This window comes from Rhinopithecus roxellana, chromosome 3 (genome assembly GCF_007565055.1).
Source record: "Rhinopithecus roxellana isolate Shanxi Qingling chromosome 3, ASM756505v1, whole genome shotgun sequence".
NCBI classification, from domain to species: domain Eukaryota; kingdom Metazoa; phylum Chordata; class Mammalia; order Primates; family Cercopithecidae; genus Rhinopithecus; species Rhinopithecus roxellana.
This window is the reverse complement of record NC_044551.1, coordinates 173416392-173430516: the sequence shown is the minus strand read 5'-3', so window position 1 is coordinate 173430516 and position 14125 is coordinate 173416392. Positions and strand designations below refer to the sequence as shown.

General features: G+C 42.5%; 1 protein-coding gene across 4 annotated transcripts in view; it reads right to left on the bottom strand.

Moving 5' to 3' along the window:
- Nucleotides 1-11829, bottom strand: part of FBXW11 (F-box and WD repeat domain containing 11) — a 147102-nt gene extending 135273 nt beyond the window's left edge. For 2 of the 4 annotated variants that reach the window (XM_010373310.1, XM_010373312.1), the window contains exon 1: nt 11414-11829. In XM_010373310.1, the coding sequence (XP_010371612.1) occupies nt 11414-11458 (45 nt within the window). In that variant the 5' untranslated portion in view covers nt 11459-11829. Of the gene's footprint in view, nt 1-1471; nt 1634-11413 lie in introns of all 4 variants that reach the window. The other 2 variants (XM_010373313.2, XM_010373311.2) reach the window with 2 other exon arrangements.
- Nucleotides 11830-14125: the final 2296 nt, after the last annotated feature.

Genomic DNA, 14125 nt, shown 5'->3' with positions numbered 1-14125 from the left:
GATAAAATGAAATTTTTTTAAGATGAAAGGGAGTAGGATGTTCTCCAGAAAGAATATTAAATACTGAAAAAAGTCATGTTTTCAAGAATGTTGCCTGACAATGCCTTACTTGTAAGAATGACAAACCACAGGCCAAAAGAAGTCTACATAATGAGCTACTGGGCTATTTAAATAATAAATACTGAGGAGGAACTGAGAAGATACAGGTTTGAGTTCACTGGACCAAGTGATACTTCCCTGTATAAAGCACATCTTGATATTTAAATGCACTGTCTCTCCTATACTCCCTAAATTACCTTTATGTTCACTTGATGAACTGATTGAAGATCTGATTTTTCAGTAAGCAAGCATTTAATCATATTAAAAGATTAAAATACCATGCCAAATAATGACCCAGCCTGTGTTCTCTGAGTGGAAACGTGTTGAAGAAAATCACACCTTGCTCTTACAGACAGGCAATTTGAAAATCTAAAGGCTGAAGTACAAACTTCAGCAAGTGTAATACGTCAGAAAGAGTGAGAACTTTGAGGACACCTAATAACAAGTTTAAAGCTTGGTTCTACCATTTACCAGCTGCACGATCTGAGAAACTGGCACTTTATGCTTATGAGCTCCATTTCACTAGCTGTAAAATGCAGGTGAAGCACTGTGCCAATGACGTACTATAGGTAAAGTGCATACAAAGGTAACTGGCATGCAGCACATGCTCTCAATAAGCAGTTGCTACAGTTAGTAAACCTCCCCAAGAAGACCCTACAAGAGACCTCAGAATAAAATCACTTTACGTGAAACTGCAAAAAATATTTTGACCGGGTATTAACTATTACATAAATCATGTGAGAATGCCTCAAAGTTACCATTTGTTTTCCATATTTTACAAGCTATTCCCTAAACAATATATGTCCCTGTTTACTGTATTTCCTATTAGACTATGAATAAAAACTATTTGGGCTTAAAATAAAAATAACTGAGTTAGGCGTGGTGGCTCATGTCTGTAATCCCAACACTTTGGGAGGCCAAGGCAGGCAAATCACTTGAGCCCAGGAGTTCAAGACCAGTCTGGGCAACATGGCGAGATCTTGTCTCTACAAAAAAGAAATTAGCTGAGCATGGTGACACATGCCTGTGGTCCCAGCTACCTGAGAGGATGAGGCAGGAAGATCGTGTGAGGCCAAGAGGTCAAGGCTGCAGTAAGCCATGTTCATGTCACTGCAGTCCAGCCTGGGCGACAGAATGTCTCAAAATAATAACTGCACTTCTTACAGTAAAACAAAGTTTTTACCAGCAATTCAGCCACATATACCTTCACTGATCCACATCCAAACATGGTCAAACATGACACTACGCACAAACATCTAATATTTCTCCCTTTCCCTATTAATGGACAAAAGAAATCAGGAAAAATATTTTTCAAAATTCCTTTCAGCGAGTTGAGTTCCACAAAACAAAACAATACAGGGTAATTGCTTACCTGGAAAATATTTTGTACTTCAGATCCACCAATCCAGAATGAATGGGGGTTTTCCCTTTCAGACTAGTCTGAGAAAAGACAGCAGTCAAGCATCTTCCAAGATTCTTTCCGTTTACTGTATCCAGCTTTCTTCAACAAAATCCCAAACATGCACTTCGGTAACTGTTGAAAGACAGAAAGCAATCCATACACCCACCATGGCACCAGCGGCAAAGGACAGCCTCCAAGAAATGGAAGGAAGGGTCAATGGAATGGTGGATCTGAAGCACAGGAAAAAAGTTATAACCCCTGAGTCAGCTATTTGGCAGAAAATGCCTGCAGCAGCATTCCTCACCTCTGTGTTGAAAGGATACAAAACTCATAACAAATAGTGGAACATCCCTAATATTAATATTTACTCATGACTAAATAGCATGCAACTTCCAAATGAGAGCAGCTAAAAAAACTTACCCTATCATCCATATAAACTGTCCTAGATCACTCGGCTACACTGAACTTTCTTATCCATTTTCTAAGATAGCTCCTCCACCATTATAAAAAGTTTGTCAGCCAAAAATAATGATATGAGAGGGCTCAAATCTCTACCATAAAGATATTTATTTACGTACCTAACAAAGAAATGTTTTGGTTTGCTACATATAAGACATCCTATCTACATATTACCCAAATCCTCTACCTAAAATATAGTGTGCTTCAAAACATATAATTTAAGAGTGAACTTCTGACTCAATAAAGGCCAGTCCCGTACAATGGCCAATCATCAGATAAACTGGGAAGAATCATAAAGAATGCTAATAAACAATTTACTAGGTGACACTATTAAATATTAAGTCCTATCCACATTATATCAACATTCTTTTTCTACCATATCCGACTGCAAATTCTAAACAAACTAAAAGGGAGAGAGAAAAGGCATTCAACAGGACAGCAAAGATAAAAATAAAAAGACTGAACTTACTCGAACATAAATTTGCTACTTCCTCAATCGCTACATTACAGCCAAAATGCTCCTGCAGTAATTATAATAATACCTACCTTATTGAAGAGCTACTAATTGGCCAAGTCCTTCACATTAATTACCCATATTTAATTCTCAAAAAAGATGAGCAGAAAGAAGTAACCTGTCCAAAGTCTCACATCTACTAGGTAGTAGAGCCCATGACCTTTTCATGGAGCACTATGGACTCCACAGTTCAAGGGTCAGAAAGCCCACGATTTCTGAGAGAGGAGAAGAAATCAAGCTTTACTCTCAAAGGTCCCAAATTAATTAACATGAAAATGGAGTACTATGAAAATACAGAAGAGTAAATATTTCAGCCTAGATTAATCAGTTGGGCCATCCTGAACGGGTTAATTCCCTAGATCTTGCCACTTAAAAAAGCATTTAATTAACAAAAAGCCATGCAATTCTAAGGCCCATGATATTTTTTTTCTTTTCTTTTCTCTTTTTTAAGTAGAGACAGGATTTCACCATGTTGCCCAGGCTGGCCTCAAACTCCTTAGCTCAAGCGATCTGCCTACCTTGGCCTCCCAAAGGGCTAGGATTACAGGTGTAAGCCCCCATGCCCAGCCTAAAACCTACAACATTAATGCTAAAACAAAACACATTATAGGCTGGGCTGGGTGGCTCACACCTATAGTCCCACCACTTTGGGAGGCCAAGGCGGGCGGATCACTTGAGGTCAGGAGTTTGAGGCCATTCTGACCTACATGGTGAAACCCTGCCTCTACTAAAAATACAAAAATTAGCTGGGCCTGGTGGCACATGCCTACAATCCCAGCTACTTGGGAGGCTGAGGAAGGAGAATCACTTGAACCGGGGAGACAGAGGTTGCAGTGAGCCGAGATCGTGCCACTGTACTCCAGCCTGGGCTACTGAGCAAGATTCCATCTCAAAAAAAAAAAAAAAAAAAAAAAAAGATTGTGGCAAGACACACTATAATGGTACTCAAGTAGTCTTTGTGTTTAGCAGCAAAGATTGTAACTGTGACAAAGAATCTCAAATCCAGCTGAACCCAAGTAATTTTTAAATTCTAAGATGTGTTGACAGTCCACAGGCAATGACTCTTAAAGATGTTCTGATTGTTCATATTGTAGGTAAAGCAATTAAAGTGACTGAAATGCCGGTCTATGATTAACCTCACCATAACAATCAGATGAAAATACCTTAAGACTCACAACTTTAAGGAGATCACAAAAGTAAAATCCCAAGCAAATAACGAGGTCTCAAGTTTTTCCCATTAAGTGGTATTACTCTTAAGCCTAAGAATAAACTGGAAACCCAATTTTGACAAAAGTAGCTAGTGAACTATAGCCAGTAGCTCACTGCTAAAACAGTATACTATGCTTTTCAAGGTACAACTATCCAAAATGCAAAACAAATTATAGCAAAACACAACCACAGCAATTTGACTAACAGACTCATTTCTGGACCTCTTGAATCCTCAGGCTTTTCTCCTGTACTAGTGAGTTAATCTTTCTCCCTTCTCTTAAAAAAAAAATATATATATATATATTCTTTATATATATATTATATATATATTCTTTATATATATAAAGAATATATATATATATTTCTTCAATGCCTAATTGCTGGCAGGCCTTATGCTAGTAATACAAAGATTAACAGATGCCAAGTGAGGAGTGTCAGGACTGAGTTCTTCCTGTCCCTCTGCCCCCTTTCTCTTTGAATCTATCATGTAGTCATTTCAGAGAGCCAAAATATATTTCACTGTTAGTTACCAAAACCGGTTCAATGTTCTCAAGTTAACTCCTAAAAAAATAAACATTAAAAATTACTCAAGTTCCTTTTCCACAATAGTAGAACCTCAGTCTTTCTTTTTCTTCTGTGGATCAGAGGCTTTTTATTATACAATAGTTTCCTACATTCAATATACTTATATTTACATACCTCTCTATCACGAGCCAAAGAGCCAAAGCTTTTTTTTTTTTTTTTTTTTTTTTTCATTTTTCATGTTAATGTCCCAGTGTTTCTACTTCACAGCTTTCCATTTTGTGAAGATCTTCATTGTTGACTCAACCTGAGAGGGAATTTCCTAAAAATGCTTCCCGCTGACATCACAGAACTCTTCCATCTTTTAGTTTCATTAAAACAGTAAGAACCAGGTTAGAGACACCCTACTGGATTGTCAGGTCTTCCTGGTCTGTCTCTCATTTGCCTACAAAGACAAACTTCCTCTTAAGCAATTGTGATCAGCAGAAACTAACCAAGGGTAACGAGCACATTCTTAACCAACAAGTTTCTTCCCCCATTGTCAACTAATTCAATGAACAATACAACTCATAAGGAAATCTTGTATGAATTCTCACTGCTTATTCTGTTAAGGTCAAAACCATCAGCTTTGATGATGAAAAGAATAAGAATTCAAAAATCACAATTCGTCATTCTAAACTAAACCGATTAAACATAAATCCCAATGCTCAATGTCAACATAAACTAATCATCAGTCTCTTTCTGTCAGGATACCAGGTATAAAAATAGGACTGGGGGGGTTCTCTCTGTAGTTACAGCATAGACCTAATTACGCCAAATTGGTAGTCATTGTAATAGTATCTCCCAGATTTTCCAAGACAGTATTGACTCTGTATGATTTCATTGTTTCTCCCAAAGATGGCTCATTAAATGTATGGCTAAAAGCAACTAAATATTAGTCTTCTGTAAAGCCTCACAAATAAATACATGCGCAACTCAGGAGAAAAAAATAAAAACCTTTTCCACACCATCTGTCTTGACTTTGCTTTAAGGTCCCTGTACTTGTGGGGGAAGTTAGTATGGTCAGCATTTGAAGAAAAGCAAGCCTCTGCAAAGTCCTTTCACACACCTCTCTCATATAATCCTCCCAACAACTCAGACCAATACCTAAGTTTTCTTATTTTTACATATAATAAAATCATACTGCAGAAAGGTTATCTTTCTTTAGGTCACACAGCTAGCAAGTAACAGAGCTAGGATACAAACTCAGGTGTTGCACTTCAAAGCCCATGCCCTTTCTGCTAAATCATGCTCTTTTAAGGTCATGGAGCCCTTGGAGCTGATCAACTATTTGGCAAACCTGCACCTACTGATGCAAATAGTATTCAGTTTCCTCAATTCTTTGCTAACAACCACTCTCTGAGTTCTATGTAAATCAATCTGTATGTGTGGAAAGTCTGTAAACAAAGGTTACTGTGTCTATGGACGTCCTATGAACCACACACCACCCACCTCTTCCCCCTCCCCATCTTACTTCTCTATTCACCTCTACCTTTGTCTTAAGATATTCAAAAGGAAATCTTAAAAGGTTTCACTGCACGAAAAAAAGAAAACCTAACATTAATTTAAATCCACATTGAGCACCCATGTGCTGAGCCCTGTGAAGGGGTAACAGGGCAATCAAACACAGCCTCTAGAAGAAGAGTTTAGGCGCAACCACAAGTTTTTATAATATAGAGGATGACATAAGTCCCATAAAACTTAGGAACTGATTATTGTGTGGATTAGTAATGTGGGTGAAAATGCTTAGAAAAGAGGATAGTTAAGACACAGGCAAAAGGCATTAATGTCTGAAAATGATCACCAGGAAAATTCAACCCAACATTTCCTGAAAGCCTACCACAAAGAAGATGCCGTGTGGTATGAAGGAATGGTGTGTCACAGGAAGATAAATACGGCCCCAGACCTTCCCATGAGGAGTTCATCATTCAACAGAGAACAGGAACAGGTAACTATAATACAAGACTGAAATACGTTAAGTGCTACAGGATAAATACAAAGTGCCAGAATTCATTCATTTCATTTAACAATGAGTGTCATATAGGCAGTGCTATATAGACACAAAAACAAGATGGTATCTGCTACCATAATATAAACTGACATCAAAACAGGTGGCACCTATTGTGTTTTATTGGGGGTGGACAGGACTTCATCAGCATAAATGAAAGAAAAGATTGCTGAGATGTAACCTGAGCCAATTTGGCCAGAGAACCACCTATTAGATCCTTTTGATAAACATCAGTAGCCTTCAATAAACGGGCTTAGGTCCATTTCTATCGATGCTGACAAAGGAAACGTGTGAGCAGAATTTGGAAGACCATGGTCCTCCATGCGTTGGCTAGAATATACAGCAAGCAAGGAAAGTAGGCAGAAAAGCCATAAGGGAGAACAGAATAGAAAGGAAGATTGGAATTGGAATCACTAGGACTTGAAATGCTTTCTTTTCTATGAAGAACAAATATCACAAGGTGGAATCCAGGATCCCACAGATCTTACAAGGCAGATAATTTTGTTTCTAGAATTCATAGGCTCAAACAACACTAGTAAAAGGCATATATGTGCTGTTTTGTGAATCTATGTAATGGCCAAGTGATTCTCCTGGGCTAGCTCTCTGTTTGCAGGAGACAGACTATAGCAGTCAAGAGCCCAGAATGCCAAGATGTGTGTGCAGGAACATGTTTATCCATGTCAAATCTGAAAGGATATCTAACCTACTGCAAAATCAGGGGCAAAAATTGATATATTTGGGCCACAGCCTCTTTAGGCAGGTCAGTGAGGTCCATATATTTTATATAAATTTGTGTGTGTGTGTGGTTTATTCATTTGGACCCTATTGAAACCTGGGTCCACTGAGCGTGCATTCAGTAAGTCAGCACCTCTAGTGGTGTGCTACATGAGGAGAGGGATGGTGACAAAGTAATATCCAGTTTCTTGATGAAGTCACTAAACAACCCCACTCACCCCCTTAGAAAGTCAATGACAGGAAGAAAAAAAATGATCCAAAAAGAAAACAAGGCCGGGCGCGGTGGCTCAAGCCTGTAATCCCAGCACTTTGGGAGGCCGAGACGGGCGGATCACGAGGTCAGGAGATCGAGACCATCCTGGCTAACACGGTGAAACCCCGTCTCTACTAAAAATACAAAAAACTAGCCGGGCGAGGTGGCGGGCGCCAGTAGTCCCAGCTACTCGGGAGGCTGAGGCAGGAGAATGGCCTAAACCCGGGAGGCGGAGCTTGCAGTGAGCTGAGATCCGGCCACTGCACTCCAGCCTGGGCGACAGAGCAAGACTCCGTCTCAAAAAAAAAAAAAAGAAAACAAGACATTTCCAGCAACCTCATTTATTTATTTATTTATTATTATTATTATTATTATTATTATTTTTTTTTTTTTTTTTTTTTTTTTTTTTTTTTTTTTGGAGAGCATCTTGCTCTGTTACCCAGGCTGGAGTACAGTGGCACAATCACAGCTCACTGCAACCTCAAACTCCTTGGCTCAAGAGACCCTCCCCACCTCAGGCTCCTGAGTAGTAGGCACTATAGGAGTGCACCACTATGCCTGGCTAATTTTTTTTATTTTTTGTAGAGACAGGGTCTTGCTATGTTGCCTAGGCTGGTCTCAAACTCCTGGGCTCAAGCAATCCTCCCACCTCCTAAAGTGCTGGGATTGCAGGCATGAGCCACCGCACCTGCCCACACCTTCTTAATAAGGATCAGTGTATTTTAACCTATATTACTTCATTCAACAAGTAATACAACCACTTAAGAGATAAGATAGAAAGGAAATGACTCACTTAAGGTCACTTAGCAAAAAGGGAAGTCATTTACCAATTAATTATAAACCGTCCATTAATTGTGTACAGGGAAGAGGGGATTCACTCCCACCTGTAGAGGAGGCAGGACTGTCTTTCCTAAAGTGATAGCACCAATTTCTGCTGTTTCCTTACAGGGTAATCTAATCATCTTTCTCTTCCAATCAGAAGCTCTTGTGAGTGCTTTCTAGTGATAGGTGACAGAAAATCAAGTCATATTCCTATCTCAAGGGCTGTTAAATACCATGTGATACATATCGTACAGTTCTCATTCTTCCCAATGAAGTCCATTGAACATAGCCTGATAAACTCTACATATTTCCAAAATGAATGACTAGTTTTCTACCTCATTCATAAGGCGTATTTTACCAAACTCAGAAGTTTGGAAAAACAGGCCCACTAACAGGTATAGCACCGGGCCAGTATATAAGGCCCTAACAGTCATCTGGTGGTTAAATTATTTACCATTAATAACTGTAAATTCTGGGTCTAAATTAAGAGTTTATAGATTTAAATAATACTAAAATCTGAATCCTATAGAGCGGGTCAGTAGGAGAAGCAACCTTTGTGGACCCAGGCCTCAGGCAGGGATAGGAGTCAAAGTGGGGGGTTATATTTTAGAAATTTAATTATTCTGCTATTACCAGCTTTATTTCCTAATATACTTATCAAAAATGCAAGGAAAAACAGAATAATCAATATTAAGGAAAGTAGAGGGATGAAGATTAGAAAAGGGACATAACCAAGAAGTCTGTTTCCTCTTTTTAATACAGCACACTTTGGAATAGCAAATGAAAGTTATCTTGTTAAGCATTAAGTGCCAAACTGGTACAAGCAGCACAATCACAAATATTTGAGTACTGAAGCTGACTCATAAAAATCTAAAAATATTTCATGCTTTAGGCTTTCAAAACACCATCAGTTTAACCCCTTTTCTTCCATCAATCGGATTATCTTGAAACCAACGTAAAAAATATTTTTAACCCAGTTCTGGAAACTGTAATTTAAACGCAGTGAAAACAGAAAGCCACATGCAATTAGATTCTAAGGCATTATCATTCCTACATTTGATTCTGGATTTACTCGATCAGTTGTTAAGCACCTGTGCTATTTTACTAAAATAAATACATATATTTAATTTACGATAAGGGTTGTCTAAGAGTCTTAACTGGTATCCCTTTCAGGAAATATCAAAATCCTTAAATAAAAGGCCATTTTAAAATTAATCGTAATATAACTGAACTCTTTGTTAAATTTTCTAAGAATTCCAGTTTAAATCCCAGTTTACAATGTCCTTAACAGGCTGAAATCTCTTTTCATATCAAATCTAGGTGCTATCATGTAAAATCAAAACTTTTTAAGTTATAAGCATAGGAAGCCAGTGAATTTAGGCCAAAGGTTTTTTTGTTTTCTTGGGTTTTTGTTTGTTTGTTTGTTTGTTTTTTACCATACACTGACTTGGGTTACAATGTATTTCTTATAATTCTTTTGAAAACAAATACATTTTCGTTATTTTTAAAAGGAATAGAAATGGAAGGAGCTGGGAACAGCCAATTTCAAAGAGTCACCAAGTTACAATTTTTCGATATGAAGTACTTCTGTTGTAAGTACCTGCATTGTGTGTACATTTTTAAGAATATGTAATATACTTAGTCGATTTAAGATATTTACCAAAATAACCCACTACAAAAGTTACAGAATACCAAACACTTGACTACAAGTATGATAAATTATGCTGAAAAGGAAAAATCACTCAGCATGTGACATTATCCCTTTGAAAACAACCCCACGTGCACACACACACGCACGCAAAAATCAAAAACTATCAGTTTCTCTTTTTTCCTCCTAGTTTTCAAGAATGCTAGAGAAGTCAAGCTCTGTGAATTACGCAAAGGACAGCAAACATTAAATTGCCTCCATATTTATGCTACCGTACTTCCATTTTTAAAGCAAGCATCTCAACTCCCAAGACACCATCATCCACAGAAACCATGCAGCTATCCAACAGACTTTCAGTGTCACCATTTATTATTTATAGCGTTAAATGGGGGAAGTGGCTCTGATGTCACCAACCCTACCCAGTGGAATCACTGACTCAATAAACATTTTCACACTGAAGAAAATCTGGCTGGGAAAACATTTTGCTGGGTTAAGTAGATTCTTCCACCTCTCTCCTCTCAACCCTGGGGAAGAAGTTGTTACCGTGTTAGGAGAGATACAAAGAAACTGTCAAGGCTTCCACAGGAAGAAATCCTGGACATGTCCATTTGCTGATGCAGACTTCCTCTTCCCAACTCTCCAGAGCCCAGTTTGATTTCCCTAATGCTCACATTGGCAGATAATATCTGCCATATTTTATTTCTTCCACCAAATCATCCACCAATTAGCAAATTCTTCACTTCTAGCCACTCTCTCACGGTCCTGTTCCTAAAAACCCCTTCTGGCTTCAAATCCTAAAGCTTCGGAGGAGGGTGGAGGGTGTCCACGGACCGGGGAGTCTGGCCTGACTGCCAGTGGTTTCTAACAGAAGAGTGGTGGCTTCCCCCGGGGGCCAAGAATTCTTTTCTTTCTGAGAAGAAAGAACTCGCGGCAGTGATAAGGGTGGCTCCCTCCCCACTCATCCCCAATTTCCCAAAGCAGCTCTGGAAAACGTGAAGTTACGGCTTCTCTTTCCTGGGGAATGGAATCCAGAGTACCTGGGGCCTTGCTATACAAACATCCCTCTCCGCCGGGTAGGAAACCCTTTGTCCGAGAAGTCGGACACCACAAGGGCCCGGGAAAGAGGCCTCCTTATCCGCCACAGCTTCAAACCCGAAAGCTCCCTGCCCCCCAGCTCTGTAGGGCCTATCCTGGCATCCACACAGACCTAGGCTGGGGAGTGGGTGCTGAGACCCCTCCTAGGACGCGGAGGCCCAGGCGGCCCTGACCCATCTCCTCCGTACTCCTTCCCACCACCTCACTCGGCCTGAGTGGGGCTTGCAAGCGCGGTGCGGGCCTGGGCCGAAACAGAGGAAAGAAAAAAAAATCCCTTTCTAAAAGAAGGAGAATGGGGTGCTAGAGCGAGTGCGACCTAAGTCTACAGCATAAACGAGAGAGGGTCGTCCGAAAGCTGGGACCGGAGACGGGACAGGGGGTGGGGGAGAAACGAGGGGCATAGAGGGGGCCGGGCCAGGACCGGCCGGAGATGTCGAGGGATCAGAAGAGCCCGCGCCGGGTCCAAGGCCAGAGAAGACCGGGGGCCCGGGTCTGGGCCGAGGCTTCTGGGAAGGGCCAGAGCCGGCCTCGCACCGGACGCTGAGGTGGGCAGGCCCGCCCGGGGCCGGACGGACGGAAGCACAGACGGTCCAGCGGGCCGCACTCACCATGAGCTCGATGGTCTTGTCCTCAATCACCGAGTCGGGCTCCATGGCGGCCCCGGCGGCCCCGCCTCGCTCTCCCCGCGCAGCAGCGAACGGCCCGGGCGGAGGAGGCGACGGCGGAGGCGGCAGAGGCGGAGGCGGCTATCGCACCCACTCTAGCTGCCAGCCCGCCCGGGCCGCCGGCAGCTCCGCCCTCCCCCTCGGCGAACGCAGTACGCAGAGCGGGGACTACACCTCCCAGCAGGCGCCGCGGCCCGCAGAGCGTTGTGGGACCGAGCCTCTGACACTGGGCTGCTGGCTCTTGGCAGCCCGAAGCTGAACTCCGAGCTGACAGTAGCACTGGACTCTGGGCGTAGGACTTGCACACCTGAAGAGTTAAGAGCTTGCTCATGGTAGGGCCTCGAGAGCGCCACGACTACGTGTCCCAGAAAGCCGTGCGCCCGGGTTCTCTTTCCGGCTAGCTTCTCCTGACTTCCTGGCAGCCCAAGGCTGCCCAGACCGGGACGGAAACTCCGAGGCAACTCCTCACTTGTCGGAGATCCTGCTTGTGCGACCCATTTCCGCACATGCGCGGTCCATGCCGCAGTGCCCACTCGACGCCTAGGTAGCTGCGCTGCCCGTCCGCCAGTGTCTGGTGGTAGGGGCAGATGGTGGAGACAGGTGGGTTCTAGGGGCGTTAGGAAGGTGTATAGGCCTGGGGCTCAGGTGTGAAAGGACCAGCGAGTGAGAGAAACTCTGCCCGGGGAAGAGGCTCTGAGAGGATGGGCATCCCAGGAGTGAGGGTTTCGAGATTTCTTCGGGAAAATGGGGGTTTGGGGAAATGTGCTGTGGTGCTGTCTGTATGTCACACGATCTACGAGGAGCTAAGAGATTAAAGGGAACCTGCGTATATCGAGCCCCTTATTCATTCTTTCAGAAAATGATTATTTTTTAAGCATCCAGCTTCTGCTGCGTACCGTTCTAGGCACTGAGAAACAGCTCTGAACATGACAGACAATGCCCCTGTTCTCATGGAGCTTAATTCTGGTAGAGGGACGACAGACATTAACCGAAAGAGTGGCTAAGAAGGAACACACAAGCGGAGACTGCTTCTAGTGAACTCAGCCTCCAACTCTGTGTAACTTAGGTCTGTCAGTGCCCTCTAACCAAATCCCACCAGGAACACAAGGATCGTTGAACAAACTGGGTTTATTACTAGTTGCAGTGACTGAGAACACACATTGAGGAAAGATGGGGCTCTCAGTAAGAGTTGTTGGTGATTTGGGAGAGGTTTAAGGAAGTGAGAGCTTCACGGGATTAGATACTGTCAAGAAGAGAGGGTCGTTCCATGATTGAGCCTCTCAGTTCATCTTGTCTAGAGGAAGGGAATTCTAGATTGAGGTAAAAGCTTGTACAGGTAAAGAAACAGCAGCCTGACCGGGCGCGGTGGCTCACGCCTGTAGTCCCAGCACTTTGGTAGACCGAGGCAGACGAATTGCTTGAGCCCAGGAGTTCCAGACCAGCCTGGGCAACATGGTGAAACTCGTCTCTACAAAAAATACAAAAATGAACCGGGCCTAGTGGTGCCCGCCTGCTATCTCAGTTACTTGGGAGGCTGAGGTGGGAGTATCGCTTGAGCCCAAGAAGTGGAGGTTTCAGTGAATGGAGATCGCACCACTCCACTGTACCCTGAGTGATAGAGCCAGACCTTGTCTCAAAAATGGGGGGAAAAAAAATGCAGCAGCAACTTCCTCATATTAGCCAAGTGGGGATGTTGAGTCATTTTTTGTGGTTTGGACAATCATCAGGTTTTATCTTTTTATCTGTGTTTAGACCTGATTATAGAGTGGTCTTGTATTTGTCTAGATCTATCATGGTCACAGAGTGACCTCGTCTGATGTTGATGTTCTTTGGAATTGTTTTTGTTCTACAGGAAAACACAAAGCCAAGCTATAAGGGCCAGGCTATGGTCTAGTAACATCATGGCGTGTCTGATTGTACCAGGCCAGCTTCCAGATATCAGAGGCTGCTTTTCACTTTCTCAAATTGTTTTTGCATTCTCTGCACCTACCTATAAAGTGAAAGGGGCTGGATGACCTAGAAATCTTCCCATTACCAAGGACCAAGCTACAGTAATTTGCATGCATTCAGGACACAGTATAAGTTCCCTGCAGGTAGACTTTGAAGTTTCATAGTCCTTACCTGGTGCTTTTCACCAAGGGAATTGAAAGAAAAGCAATAGGCGGTGGCTCAAGCCTGTAATCCCAGCACTTTGGGAGGCCGAGACGGGCGGATCACAAGGTCAGGAGATCGAGACCATCCTGGCTAACACGGTGAAACCCGTCTCTACTAAAAATACAAAAACTAGCCGGGCGAGGTGGCGGGCGCCTGTAGTCCCAGCTACTCGGGAGGCTGAGGCAGGAGAATGGCCTAAACCCGGGAGGCGGAGCTTGCAGTGAGCTGAGATCCGGCCACTGCACTCCAGTCCGGGTGACAGAGCGAGACTCCGCCTCAAAAAAAAAAAAAAAAAGCAATAGGAAGAGCACAGAATTGGAAAGTTCTTGCCACTGTCATGCTATCTGAATTTCACCAGGTCCCTTCCACTATGGCCCTTAGGACATTCATTAGTAGAACAAAGGAGTTAGATATGACCTCTGTTTCAGTTACCTACTGCAACACAACAAACCGCTCAAGACTTAGTAGCTTAGAATAACAATGGTTTATTATGATTTTACA